The 14,012-nt window shown below is 52.5% G+C and overlaps 1 protein-coding gene across 10 annotated transcripts in view; it reads right to left on the bottom strand.

Annotated features, from left to right (window-relative positions):
- DENND2B (DENN domain containing 2B) overlaps positions 1–14,012 on the bottom strand; it is a 171,434-nt gene that overhangs the window by 17,243 nt on the left and 140,179 nt on the right. For all 10 annotated transcript variants that reach the window (XM_086340166.1, XM_086340165.1, XM_086340167.1 and 7 more), the window contains 6 exons: positions 5,663–5,814; positions 4,133–4,348; positions 3,100–3,196; positions 2,412–2,456; positions 1,248–1,432; positions 65–174 (listed from right to left, as the gene is read on the bottom strand). In XM_086340166.1, the coding sequence (XP_086196292.1) occupies positions 65–174; positions 1,248–1,432; positions 2,412–2,456; positions 3,100–3,196; positions 4,133–4,348; positions 5,663–5,814 (805 nt within the window). The remainder of the gene's footprint in view (positions 1–64; positions 175–1,247; positions 1,433–2,411; positions 2,457–3,099; positions 3,197–4,132; positions 4,349–5,662; positions 5,815–14,012) is intronic.

Here is a 14,012-nt window from a genome sequence, read left to right as displayed (position 1 = left end):
GAGTGGGCCCAGCCAGCCGCCCACTATGACAGGGTGGAGGAGATTCTGCCAGACTGGGCCTCACCTGCTGTACTCTGACACAGGGAGCCAGTCCTTGGCATCAGGGAAGCAAAACTGGGGAATGGCCTTGAGCCTCTCCTCTGCCTCCCGCATCTGCTTGGTGGGTCGGTCCAGCTGCAAGGAAGAGGGATATGGGGAGAAACAGATCAGAGAAGACATGAAAGCTGGGGGTCGTGGGGGTAGCTGAGAAATATACCCCCCATCCCCAGCCTCGTGAGTCCTAGGTGGCGTTCTACCAACTGGCATGCTTCTCAGCAGCCTTGACCCCACTCACAATTCTCACAGAGAGGTCTGGGTGTGGGATGAGTCATCATTCATTCATTCATTCAATATATGCCAAAGCAGCACTTTATATGTGGGGCCTGGCACTGTGCCATTGCTGGACTACCAAGAAAGAGACCACAAAGCAGATGGTGTCCCTGTCCTATGCGCGTGCTGGCCAACAGAGTGAAGTAATCAACAACACAGTCTCCGAGGGGCCACAGAGGAAATAAACAGGGTGATACAACAGAGAGAACTGGGCGGAGGGGGCTACTTTAGAGTATCTAGAAAGATCTGGAGGAGGTACTGTTTGAGCAGAGAATGAGAAAGAGCCAGTAGCCAAATGAAGAGCTGGAAAAAAGAAGATTCTGGGCAATGACAGAGACAAAGGGCTTGAGTGTTACAGGAAGTGAAAGGAGGCCAGGCAACTGGGCTGGCTGGGGATAAGCAGGGAAGGAGTGGTAAGAGCTCAGGGAGGTGGGGGAAAGGGGAGAGAATGCTGATGGGTACAGGGTTTCTTTGGGGAGTAATGAAAATGTTCTAAAATTGGTCAGATAACTGTGAATATATGAAAAGTTATTGAATGGTATGCTTTAAACAGGTGGATTAAATAGTATCTCTTTAATTTAATAGATTAAATTGTATCTCAATAAAGTGGTTCAAAAAGAGAAGAAAGATAGAAGTAGTAGCTGGGGGCCCTTCCTCAGGACCCTCGAAGTCCTGTACACAACGTGGATCTGATTTTAGCCACACTGGGGGCTGCTCTCTCCGCCTTCATCCTCTGAATACTCACTGGCCCAAACCCACCACTTCTCCTGGCTCCAGGGAGCCACACTCAGGGCTGGGGCAGTGAGGTGGGTCGCTATGGCAGGAACAGGATGGGCCAGGCGGAAAGGCAGAGGCCAGGAAGGAGGGAGGGGTCGCACCTTGGGGAACTGGTAGGAGACCTCGGGGAGGTAGGTGTTCCGGGAGGGCTTCTTCTTGAGGGACACGACCACGAAGTACTCAAACAGCTCCCGCTCCTGCCACTCCAGCAGCTCTAGCTCCAGGGTCCGGTAGCTGGGCGCGCGCTTCAGCATGGACTGGATGTGGACCAGGCGCTGTGTGTGGGCTGGGGGCGGGCCACACATCAGGACAAGACCCCGCGTCAGCTCCCGCCCCACCTCACACTCAGGGCTCCATCCCAGTGGGTCACCTCTAAGTGCAGGAGCCTAGCCTGATAGCCTGACCCCCCGAGCTCTGGGCGAGACTTGGCAGGAGCAAGGTGTCTGTCTGTCTGATCTGACACAGGGAGCTACTGGTCTGGGCCTCCCGGAGCCTCTGGAGGCTGGGCTGGGACCAATAAGACTGCCTGAGTCAGGCAAACCCAGGGAGGCGTCATGGCACCTACACACCCCTGGGCCAAAAGGGCGAGAAGATACAAACATCCACGAAGCCTTCATCCTGGGGGCCCTAGCAACCTTGGACTTGGACCCTTCCCCCTGTCCCCAGGCCCAAAGTCCACCTGCCCACATGCCTGGGGATGAGAGGAGGGAAGGAGGGAGCTCCCAATATCGATACTTTAATCATCTAGGAAGGTCTAAACAGGGGTTCTCGGTAGAGAAAGAAGAGAGATTTGTCCAAGGCCCCTGGAATGTGAAGGTCCCAGAAACCTTCCAGGGAGGTGGCAGCTCTCCTCTTTAGGGACGGGAAAGATGAGTGGCCTTACAGCCTCCCAAGCACCAGGTTCCTCAGACTTCAGCACATTTCTCACAACCAGAAGAGGAACCTTGAACACATCTCTGACCCTCCAGACCCACAACACTTACCAGGCAAACCTAGATGGACAATGAATGGCTTAAGAAAGTAGGGCAGGGTCACCAGCCTTAAATTTGGAAAAGGGGAGATGTCTGAATTTAAGCTCACAGGGCTGAGCTCCATGATAGAAGGAATGGACTCCCCTAGAGCTCCTTGCTCTGTTGGCCTCGTATCCTGCCTGCTGATACCCTTCCCAACTGGGCCACTTTGGGACACTGGGACAGCAAAGGCTGATAGATACCCTTCCACCAGGGCTGGGAAGGGGTCCCTGCTCTCTAGGAGCCACGTCTCACCTTTGAACCTGTCATCAGAGTCGCTCTCGCTCTCGCTATTTTCATCTGGAAAAGTCAGAGCAGAGTGCAGGCTGGCTGAGCTGCTGCCCCATGGTAAATGTCTTCTGTGCACCCCCCCACCGACCCCCTCCCCACTCCCCCTCTTCACCTCGGGCCCAGCTCATGAGGGATGGACCTCATCTGGGCTCCAAAGGGCCCCCGGCCAGGAACTGCGTGGCCCAGGGCCAGTGTCCCTCAGAGCTCAACCTGCAGGTGTTAATCTATACACAAACTCCTATCCATCCAGTCCTGATCTGGGGGAAGCTGAGGGCCGAAGCTGGAGGCTGAGCCAGCAGAGAGGCCTGTGGGCCTGGAACACAAGGGTCCTGCCTCCAGGAGGCCAAGATTCAAAATGGGAAACAGACCACAGTGCTCAGTAAGTCTGGCCTTTCCTTTGGCCGGACACAGATTCCCACTCCCACCTCCCCCCTATTCAGGCCTCACAGCCCAGAGTCTCAACTAACCGTTCCCAGGGCTTTCTTCTCTTTTTGGCCCTCCCCTCCTGTGTGGCCACTTTTTGGCAGGGCTCTACCCTCCTAGAAGGCAAGTTGGCCCATGGAAGGGTAAACTGAGGCTAGTCCTTGCATCTTGCCACTTCTAATGCCCAAGGGCCCCAGGAACATGAGCCAGCTCGGGTGTCCAGGCCTACCTCTCAGTGATGATGTCTCAATGCTGGACATAGACAGCTTTTTTAACCTCTTCTTTCCCCTCTTGGCATTGTAGATGGAGTTAATTCTTTGGACAAGCTGGGTGAGAAAAGCAGGGAGGGTGAGGTAACCCTAACGCCATCTGCCCCTGCTCCTAAGAAGGCTGCTGATTTACAGAGGCCATCTGTTCCCCTGCTGGTAGAAGCCTCCCACCCTTCCCCGCGTGGGGCCCAGTGCTGTCTCTCTGCTGCACTGGTCCCAAGGGCAAGCCGTAGCTCTCTACCTATTTGTCCACTTAGTGGTCTCCTGCCCCCAAGACAAGGGTCTTCACTTAGCTCCCCAGAGGAAGGAACTGTGATCAAACCAGACAGGATGGGAGCTCCTGGGTCTCAGGAGTCAGTGAACCAGCTGAGACAAAGAGCTGCTCAGAGGCAATAACAGGAACAAGGACTGAGCCTTTCCCCTCCGGGCTACCACCTGGGGGCCTGGCAGGAAGGAGCTAAATTCCCAATATACCCGAGCATTGTTTGCAGGCTAAAAATACCACTGGGCTAAATCCTGCTGCTCTGAGCTGGGGATCTGGGCCTGGCTGGTGTGGGTGTGCAAATTACTGCTGAAAACTCTCAACTCAGAGAGGTACAGAAAGAAGACCCACCTTTGAGTTCTAGCCTCTCACAGCCTGCAGATGTTTCTGTGTACACAGAGACTTTGCACACCCCACGCGCACACTAATGAGGAGCCTCCTAAGGACTGCCTCCATCCAGCCAGTGGCGTGGAGCACTCCTTGGGGGCCAGCTGGCCTGTTTTCCCCTAATATCTGTGCAATATTAATCACTCAGTGCATCTTTATTGATAAGAAAAGAGAATTAGCCAGATGAAAAAAGAAAAGGCCAGTGCCTGGACCCAAAATTAATTTAAGGAGAATTAAGGAAGCAGGCGCAGATTAGGGAAAGGAGGGAGGGAGGGAGAAAAGAGCCACGGCCGGCCTGCCCACCCACCCGCCCAGTCCTGGCCGGCTCCACCTGCAGAAGCTACCTTGGGGATGCGACGGGCCCGGCGGCTGGACAGCAGCTCACTGGTGGTGCTGAGGCTGTCCTCATTAAGGCTGGAGGGCGAAGACGGCAGGCTCAGCTGAGCCAGCAGTAGCATGTCGTCATGGCTGTGCCTCTTGGGTAACCGTGGCAGCCGGTGGCTCTTCCTTTCCGACCAGTTCCCGCTGCGCAGGGACTGGCTTCCGGGTTTCAGGGAGAGCTGGCGTGGGGCGGGGGACAGGGGAGAGGGCCTCAGCATGGATGCTGTGGCCAGCACCTGTCTGCTGGGAGCTGGACACAGGAGCCACAGGCTGTCCTCCCTGACTTCCCCCGAACCCCACCTGGAATTTCCATTGACCAGGGTTTCCTCTTCTAAGACCTCAGCTGCTAATCAGCAGGTCAGGGCAAGATTAGATACTTGCTTCCACAAAGGAAGCTTGACTTCTGCCAGAAAAAAAGAAAGCAGAGACAAAGAAAACTGGGCTGTCATCTGAGTGGGAAAAGAAGGCCAAGTGAGAATGCTGTGGGCGCTGTCTGAGCTCTGGGACAAGGCTGACTCTGCTCATTACTGGGTGTGGCTCGGATCTGTGTTCTGCCTCGCTCCATCTAGACTGACATCCTTCGCCACAGGGCACCTTACTCAGTGGAATCACTGCTTGCTAAAAAGGGAGCAGCTCTGCACACCTGGCATGCCTTCCACCTGCCACCTGCATCTGGCATCGCCGCTCATCACTCTTCAGCAAGTCCTCCTTCCTTTCCCTCCCCCAACTTCCTCTTCCTACCCAATCGGTCGGAAAACACACATTCAGTGGACGTTTATTTGAACAGAGCACATTAGAAAGGTAAACCTTTTATAAAAACAATCAAGTCACTCCAAGGCCAGAAGAAATAATTTTTATATTCTCTGGCCAGTGTTCTAAAATCTCTAGGAGAATCAGCATTGCTTTGGTAGGTTCAAGACAGGATCTCCATCCTCCAGCCTCCTGTCCATCGTGGACAAAGCCAGAACAAGCTACAGCCTCAGAGCTCCTTTGCCTCTTCACCTTTCTCCCCATTCTGCCTCCATCAGTCCATTGCTCAGAGATTCATCCACTCAGCCATTTATCCAATGGGAGCACTTCCAGGTCCTGGAGATACCTATGTGGCTCTCCAAATCCAGTTACTGGGCCTATCCCTGGCCCCTAAATGCCAGGGCTAAGATCAGTTCTGCAGAATTTTAAGACACCAACCCAGGCCCTGTCTTCCTGCTTCCAGGAAGGGGAGGAGAAATCTTGATTAGACAGGAGACTACAGGAGCTCCTACCTTAGTTTCACAGCTTAGAGCTCCAGCAGTAAAGGGAAGAAGGTGGGACTGGGTGGCCCCTAAGAGCACGTCTCGACTGTCCACAAAGGATGTCGACATGGCAGAGGTCCCTGAACACAGAGCTCCTCCCTGACGTCACCTCTGCCAAGCACTAGTGAGGGAAAAAGCCTGAGCAGAAGCTGGCCCTGGCCTCAAGCTGACCCTACAGGCGCGCTTCAGGGCTGCCATTACCTGAGTGGGTGGGTTGTTGTACTTCCTGTCCTGAGGACTCCACATCCTGTGCAAAGAGTCCAAGGAGTTCTCAGACAGCTGCTGGGGTTTTCGTCCTGCTCTTCGGCTCTTTAAGTCCACATCCTCATACGGATTCTCCTTGGGCAGATCTCCTGCAGAGGAGGAAAAGTTAGAGAAGGAAAGAAGGAGATACACACACACACACACACACACACAAATAAACAAGCAGAATTCCTGTGAGCCAAAGACAGTGGCTTCTGCCTGGCCCTTCAGCTTATGAGTCACACAGCTGCCCGTCTGCAGTGGGAAGGCTACAAACAGAGCCTGGTTCCTAGTCCAGAAGCCGAACCGTCCCCCCTCCCCAATTCAGCTCAGCCTTGTCTGGCCTCTGCTTTATAAATTCAAAGATTGCACAAGACTGGCTCAGCCACCCGTGCCTGTGCCCAGCCAGAGGACAAAGCCAACAGCAGGCGTCTTTTCTTGGCTCCAGTCCGTCCTCTGCGAAAGCCCCGGAGATATACAGTTTAAGGCAGGAAAGGCCTTCAGAGGTCACGCAGCTGTCTCTTCACCCCCTGCTCCCTGAGGACCACCTCTGGGCGTGGGTGTGGAGGACTCTGTGAACTCCAGGGAGCCGGGTGGCACCAGGCTGCACCAGACCTGCATCTCACCGGCACGCTGTGCAACAGCTCTCTCAGGACATGGCTTTCACCTGGTCCACTGAGGTAACTCTGCACCAGAGCAGTGATTAGCAAGTAGTGAGCGCTCAGTATTACTTGTTCAATGAACTGCTCTGACTAGCGTCACTCCACTTCCTCCACCACGGACCTCAGCAAAAGGACAATGGTCATCAATCCCCTTTTGTGATAAACTCTTCTGCTGGGACACACGAGAGATGTGAAAAGCCTGAAGGGAGTTTGGACTGGAGGGGTGGGGTTGGGGGGAATTCTTGCTTCTCTTCTCAGGATTCATTTCTGACGTCCAGAGCACTGCACTGGCACTACCAGGAAATCACAGAAAATCCAAAAAGCGCCGTCCATTCCCACCCTTGAAGAGCAACCCCTTCCTACAAGCCCTATCCTCCTGCCAACATACACCTGGACTCCTAAAAAGCAAGCAAGGTGAGTCCTGGCTCAGTTATGTGGCAGAACCACAGTGGTGACAAGGGTCACAGGGACTGTGAGTGAATACAGCCTTCCACTCCCCCTTGTCTTGTCTTTCCCCACCTCCACTCTATACCAATACCACTACTTGGGACGCAGGTGCTAGGGGCCAGAATACTGTTTTGCTGGAGGTGCACACCACAAGAGCAGGGCTCGCCCCACCTTCTCTGTCCAAGCAGCAGGATGAGCCTGGGGGACCACTGGGGCCCCACAGACACCTGCCTGTGCCTCCCACCATAGAGGAGTTCAGCTGCCACTTCTCAGGGAGCAGACAGAAAAAGCAACAGACTCAACACAAGGCCCCTGAGAGTGGACACAGGAGAGCTACCAAATCCTCTATGCCGTCAGAGTTTTCAATTGCCAAAACCAAGATCTCTACCAGATCTCATTTTTATCACTATCATGAGAAACCACCATGAATTTAGGAAATGTCTTTGCGAGGTGTGGGGGCAGAGGGGCTGTGAAGGGGATTTCAGTCACGGCTAATTAGACTGCCATGGGAGCCGTTCAGATCTCTGTAAACGAATGAGTCAAAGACGGGGCAAGGAAGGATTTGGGACTGGATTAAGTGATTCTCAACACCAGGCAGAGTCCCCAGCAACTGCACAGACTTTCCTGTAACACAGTCATGCCATGAAAATGACTTTTCTCCATTCCAGAGCCCTGACTAAGCAGAGCTGACCCAGAAGCCCTGCCTCAAGAAGCCAAATAGGAAACCTGACATCCCTTGCATGTTTTCTATAGCCCACCCCATCGCGGGCACTCAGGGAGGAATCAGGATAGACTCTGTATTTCCTGGTCCCTCGCCAACATAGGTCCTGTAGCGGTGAGGCTAGGGGACCAAAGATTGTTGAGTCAGGATACAATCTTCCTTATCCTGTGACACAGGACAGAGCAGATGGGGGCAGGGAGAACATGTATTCCAGGCTCATCAAATCTAAACTGCTTTGGGCTGGATGACCAGCCAGAGTCCTTATCGTCTTCCCCCAGCCTACAGGACGACCCTGTCTCAACTGCTTTAGATCAGAGTTGCTCCAGTTGGGGCTGGATAATTCTTGTTGTGGTGGACTGGACTGTGCATTTGTAGGATGTTCAGTAACAACCCTGGCCTCCATTCACTACACAGAGGACAGTAGTATCCCCTCAACCAAACAACTGAAAATGTCTCCAGACACTGTCAAATGTCCCCTGGGCAGATAGACGGATAAACGGATGATGAGTCGGACAGATGGATGATGGATAGAAGAAAAGAAGGAAGGAAGGAGAAAAGGAGGAACAAAGGAAAAGTGGATGGATGGATGGGTAGATACGGATGGATGGATGGAACTATACCCCAACCCATGCTTGCCCCATTAAGAACCACTGTTTTAGACAGATGTTCCTAAACTCCCTAATGGCTTCTGAGCACTAAGGCAAACTCTTTTCCTCCCTCCTTCACTCCTCTTCTCTCCCTTCCTTCTTTTCCCTTTGAACATCAATGCAAAAGCCAAAGCTCCAAGAAATAGAAGTAGGAGACGGAGGCCTGGGACAGTCACAGATGCATATCAGTGATCATCTGAGAACTGAAAACAGTTGGGAACACCAGGGTCTCAAGCCTGGTATGGCCTCTGGAAACTAAACTTCAGGAAAGCTTCAAATGCCTGCTCCTCCTGCCTGCCCAGCCTAACAGAAAGAAACAGCCTCTTTCTTCTCCAGCAACATTCAACAGCCTCTCAGATATAACCAGGCCACTAATCATTTCTCCAGGAAATGAAGGTTGGCCCTGGCCCAAGCCCCACCTCCCCAGCCATAGCTTGAGCCCTTCACAGCCTCATTCACTTCTGACACCCCACTTTCTGGATTGTTCTGACGACCCTCCTGGAGCTGCCACACAGAAACCCACGCAGCCACCTGTCCAGATAGTAAGGGTGACAAGGGCATGGGGATGTGCAGAGACCAAGCAGTGCCCAAGGCCTAGAGCCAGTCGGTCCCAAAGCGATGGCTCAGAGCTGGGAGACCAGGAGGGCTAGGGAATCCAGCTTAGAACCTCCTCCCTCCTCCGGGAGAGAGCCACAGTGAGGCTGAAGAAGCTGGAGCTGAGTGGAGAAACCTGGAGAAGACTCTGCAGGGCCTGGATGGGAGGTAGGAAACCTGGCAGATCTGAAGACCTTCACCCACTCTCTTGCCCACACAGCTCCCTCAAGGGTGCTCCAGGCTGCCCTGGGAGACAGAGAAGAGGTGGGGCCTCCATCCCCAAGGCCTGGCCCGGAGCAGCCCCATCTCATCAAGCCCAGCTGCAGAAGCCAGAGGTCTCACCCTTTCCCAGCTTTGCTGATGACACAAAGGACAGGGGCATCGCCAAGAATTTCTGCTTTGCACTTTTTTTTATATGGGGCTTGGTCAGAGCCCAAACCTATCACGGGGATCCTCTTGAAGGAAGAACCCAGTCCCACTGAGCCCTGCCCCCCCATGCCTCCCCACGTCTCCTGTGGCCATTAACCACGGATGCCAAACACCCCAGCCCCCAACACACACACAAGTGGAAGGACCAGTTAGAGAAGGGACGCGTGTCTGTGTCAACAACTGAGAATTTCTCCAAATCTTAAGCTCCCCAGACCACACCCATGGTGAGGGCCCTGGGTCTGCAGCTTCCCTCCCCAACCCTCTCTCATGTCCAGCCAGCTGTTTCTCTGGTTCTCGGCCTCTTCCCCTCCCTTGCACTGAGGAGACAGGGCCAGATGAAGGGCCCAGCGCCCCGGCAATGCACAGCACAGATGAGGAGCTCTCAGGGGCCAGCCATTCCCCACCCTCCAAAGCTGGACACCATTTCCCAACTGCCCGGGCACTGTTCCTTGGATGACACCTCTGGGCAGCAGCCTCCATGCTACTAGGTGCCTCTAATCCTCACTGTCCCCCAGCCTTGCGACGCAAGACAGAAGAAGACAGAAAGAGCAGACGCTCGAAAAGCTTTACAGTAAGGCTGACTGGCTCTGTCCCCAGCTCCCACCCCACTCAAGTTCCTGGAAACGCTCCCTCAGCCCCAGCGAGCTGATGGGAGTGGGAATCTCTGCAGGAATGCAGCCTGGGCTCCCTGGTCAGGCGCCGAGGCCACTCCACATAACTCTCTAACAAGCTGCTTCCTTGGCCGCATTTTTGAGTGTCAGGCTCAGAATGCCAACGATTATAAGGCTTTGTGGGACAGCAGCATCTTCCAGAGGCAGATGTCAAATTGGACAGGCGAGAAGGAACAGCCCCTAGAAGCGACACAGCAGTCTAACTTTATTTCGGGACCACTCTGTTGCAAATCAGCAGGGTAAAAGTCAGCCTGGTTTGGAGTATCCCACCCTGGTTCCCAAGGCATCAGGCTGGGTCTAGGCGGGAGGCTAGCGCACTCCCCAGGGCCCTGTATTCAAGTCCAGGGCTCATGGAGAAGACGCATTAGTCTCTGGGCCAACTCGCACTTAGCCTCTTATAGACCAGGAACTCCAGACCAGGCTGGCCCCCAAGATAAAGACTCAGCGTGGGTGCTCTCTGCCCACCTCCCGCCTCCTGCCACAGCCCCAATATCACACACCCGAAACAAAGCTCTGTCTGCCCCCAGGCAAGGGAGGCGGCAAAAACTGGATAATCCAAACCAGAGCACCCTCAGCCTCACCGAGCACAGGCTGGGCCAAGGAGAGAGAAGGCTCCCGGGAAGTCAGGCTCTGCTCAGTCCGAGGCAAAAGTGAAAGTGACACTCAAAGTTCAGCAACAAGGGCCCCCTTCGGAAGCCTCAGAGGGGTCCAAATTCTTGGACTGTCTCCAGGGAAGGAGAAAGGGTAAGTCAACCAGAATCTGAGAGAAAGAGACATCCTCCCTTGAATTTCCCTCTGGCCTCCCTGGGCAGGTCTAGAAGTTCAAGGGCTACTGTGATGACAGAAAGGAGGAAAACACACCCAGGGCACCGAACAGCCAGAGATTTGGAAACTCACCCGACCCCCACCACACCAGGGCAGCCAGAACCCCCAGGGGCCCTCCCTGCCATCCCCTCTCACCCCTTCCTCTCTACACAGTGCTCCAAAGATCCGGAAGCGAGCTCAGCAGCTAGGGAACATGTCCCCGCTCCAGCCTCACCTCAGCCCAGCCCTTACTCAGGCTTCTAGCTCGTCCATCTAAGAGGCATCCAAGCTGCTCTGCTATTTTCTGGCCTTCTCACGCAACACCTCAAAGTGGCAGCAAGTCCCCTCCACTGAGTGAGGAGGCCAAGGCCCAGACACACTTGCCTCCCTCTGCCTCTTCTAACTTCTAACCTAAGGAGGGCCTGAGAACAGTTCTGTTGCCCAGAACAGTGCCTCCAAAATTCTCACCTCCCGCCACAGCCCACCCCCCAACACTACATGCACAGCCCCCAAATAACCTCAAACAGAACCCTGTGATTGTGGAGCTCTGGACAGGGAGAAACGGTTGGAGCATCCCTTTCTTTTATTCCAGTTCAGCTGATGCAAAAGCATTCCCAGGTGAGGTCCCTGGGCAGCACAGAAGGGCTGCAGAGCATTCTCACAGAAGAGAGTGCTCAGGCCCCAGTGCCAGCAGCACCTGGGTCCTGAGGGGGACAGCTGAAAGCTGGAGCCTGCCCTGCCCACCGCAGCAGCCACCCCGGCTGCTTCCAGGGCCCCAGGCAGCAGTGACATGTGAGGATTTCTCTCAGAACAGAGCAAACAGGAGTGCACCCTACTCTGGGGTGGGGAGGAAGATGGGGCTGTGCCTCTGTCCCCCACAGCTCCTGACTGAGCTCAGCTCTGGGTGGCCATGCATACAAAGTTTCTCCCAGGTGGTAACTGAAGGGGCCTCTTTCCCCAGGCCCTTTTGCTGTACTGGGGAATCTCACTCCCACAGACTTTCAGATAGGACTGAGCTTCAGGTAGCCACATCCGATACACCCCAACCCTGGGAAAGCAATGCCTGTGTGGGTCCGAGCACTGCTGCTGGCTCCCCAGAAACGCTGGAGCAGTCAGGCTGTAAGGAGAAAAGTAGGAACCTGACGACTCAGATCAAACAGGGGATTAGATGACTCTCTCTTCCTAGGATCCCACAGTCTTACCTGGTGGGCTCTCCACTAGGGTCATTCCTCTCTGTAACACACTCATTGGGCTTCCGAGGTGGCACTAGTGGTAAAGAACTAGCCTGCCAATGCAGGAGACCTAAGAGACGTGGGTTCAATCCCCGGGGGGGGAAGATCCCCGGAGGAGGGCATGCAACCGACTCCAGTATTCTTGCCTAGAGAATCCCATGGACAGAGGAGCCTGGAGAGCTGTAGTATATAGGGCTGCAAAGAGCTGGACATGACTGAAGTGACTTAGCGCACACATATAGTGTGTAACACCAAGAGTGAAACCTAACATAAACTATGAACTTTGGATGATAATGATATTTTGGTTCATCAATTGTAAACAACTGTACCACTCTGGTAGAAGTGGTACAAATTATCAAAAGTAATTGGGGAAACTATATACGTGGCTCAGAAGGTAAAGAATACACCTGCAATGCAGAAGACCCGGGTTTGATCCCAGGAGAAGGGAATGTCTGCCCACTCCAGTATTCTTGCCTGGAGAATCCTGTGGACAGATGAGCCTGATGGGCTAGAGTCCATGGGGTCAAAAAGAGTCAGACATGACTGAAGCGACTTAGGACGAATGCATGAATACACTCCTTAGGACTATGGTCTTCAGCCCCAAGGCCCAAGGCAGAGACAAGACAGAGAGGAGGGCAGGAGAGGTCAAGTGCATGGATGCAGACTTCTCCTCAGGGACCTGTGCTGAGACACACACTTCACTTGAACAAAACGGAAACCCTCACTGAAGAGAATTTGGCCAGAATTAAGATAAAACCCAAAAATAAACTCAACCTAGCCTCGACTAGGGCAATATTGCATAGAAACCTGGAATGTGAGGTCCATGAATCAAGGCAAATTGGAAGTGATCACACAGGAGATGGCAGAGTGAACATCAACATTTTAGGAATCAGGGAACTAAAATGGATTGGAATGGGTGAACTTAACTCAGATGACCATTATATCTACTACTGTGGGCAAGAATCCTTTAGAAGAAATGGAATAGCCATCATAGTCAACAAAAGATTCTGAAATGCAGTACTTGGATACAATCTCAAAAACGACAGAATGATCTCTGTTCGTTCCAAGGCAAACCATTCAATATCACAGTAATCCAAGTCTATGCCTTGACCAGCAATGCTGAAGAAGCTGAAGTTGAATGGTTCTATGAAGACCTATAAGAACTTCTAGAACTAACACCAAAAAAAAAAAAAACAAAAACATGTCTTTTTCATTATAGGGGACTGGAATGCAAAAGGAGGAAGTTAAGAAACACCTGGAGTAATAGGCAAATTTGGCCTTGGAGTACAAAATGAAGCAGGTCAAAGCTAACAGAGTTTTGCCAAGAGAATGCACTGGTCATAGCAAACACCCTCTTCCAATAACACAAGAGAAGACTCTACACATGGACATCACCAGATGGTCAATACCAAAATCAAATTGATTATATTCTTTGCAGCCAACGATGGAGCAGTTCTATACAGTCAGCAAAAACAAGACTGGAAGCTGACTGTGGCCTCAGATCATGAACTCCTTATTGCCAAATTCAGACTTAAATTGAAGAAAGCAGAGAAAACCACTGGACTATTCATGTATGACCTAAATCAAATCCCTTACGATTATACAGTGGAAGTGACAAATAGATTCAAGGGATTTAATCTAATAGACAGAGTGCCTGAAGAACTATGGATGGAGGTTCGTGACATTGTAAAAGAAGCAGTGATCAAGACCATCCCCAAGAAAAAGAAATGTAAAAAGGCAAAATGGTTGTCTGAGGAGGCCTTACAACTAGCTGTGAAAAGAAGAGAAACTAAAAGCAAAGGAGGAAAGGAAAGATACACCCATTTGAATGCAGAGTTCCAAAGAATAGCAAGGAGAGATAAGAAAGCCTTCCTCACTGATTAATGCAAAGAAATAGAGAAAAACAACAGAATGAGAAAGACTAGAGATCTCTTCAAGAAAATTAGAGATACCAAGGGAACATTTCATGCAGAGATGAACACAATAAAGGACAGAAATGGTACGGACAGAAGCAGAAGATATTAAGAAGTGGTAAGAATACACAGAAGAACTATACAAAAAAGATGTTTATGACCCAGATAACCACAATGCTGTGATCACT

The sequence above is a fragment of the Bos grunniens genome, chromosome 15, assembly GCF_055505025.1.
Source record: "Bos grunniens cultivar Pamir isolate PY7600 chromosome 15, Bosgru_T2T1.0, whole genome shotgun sequence".
In the NCBI taxonomy this organism is placed as follows: domain Eukaryota; kingdom Metazoa; phylum Chordata; class Mammalia; order Artiodactyla; family Bovidae; genus Bos; species Bos grunniens.
This window is presented reverse-complemented; position numbering and strand designations above follow the sequence as displayed.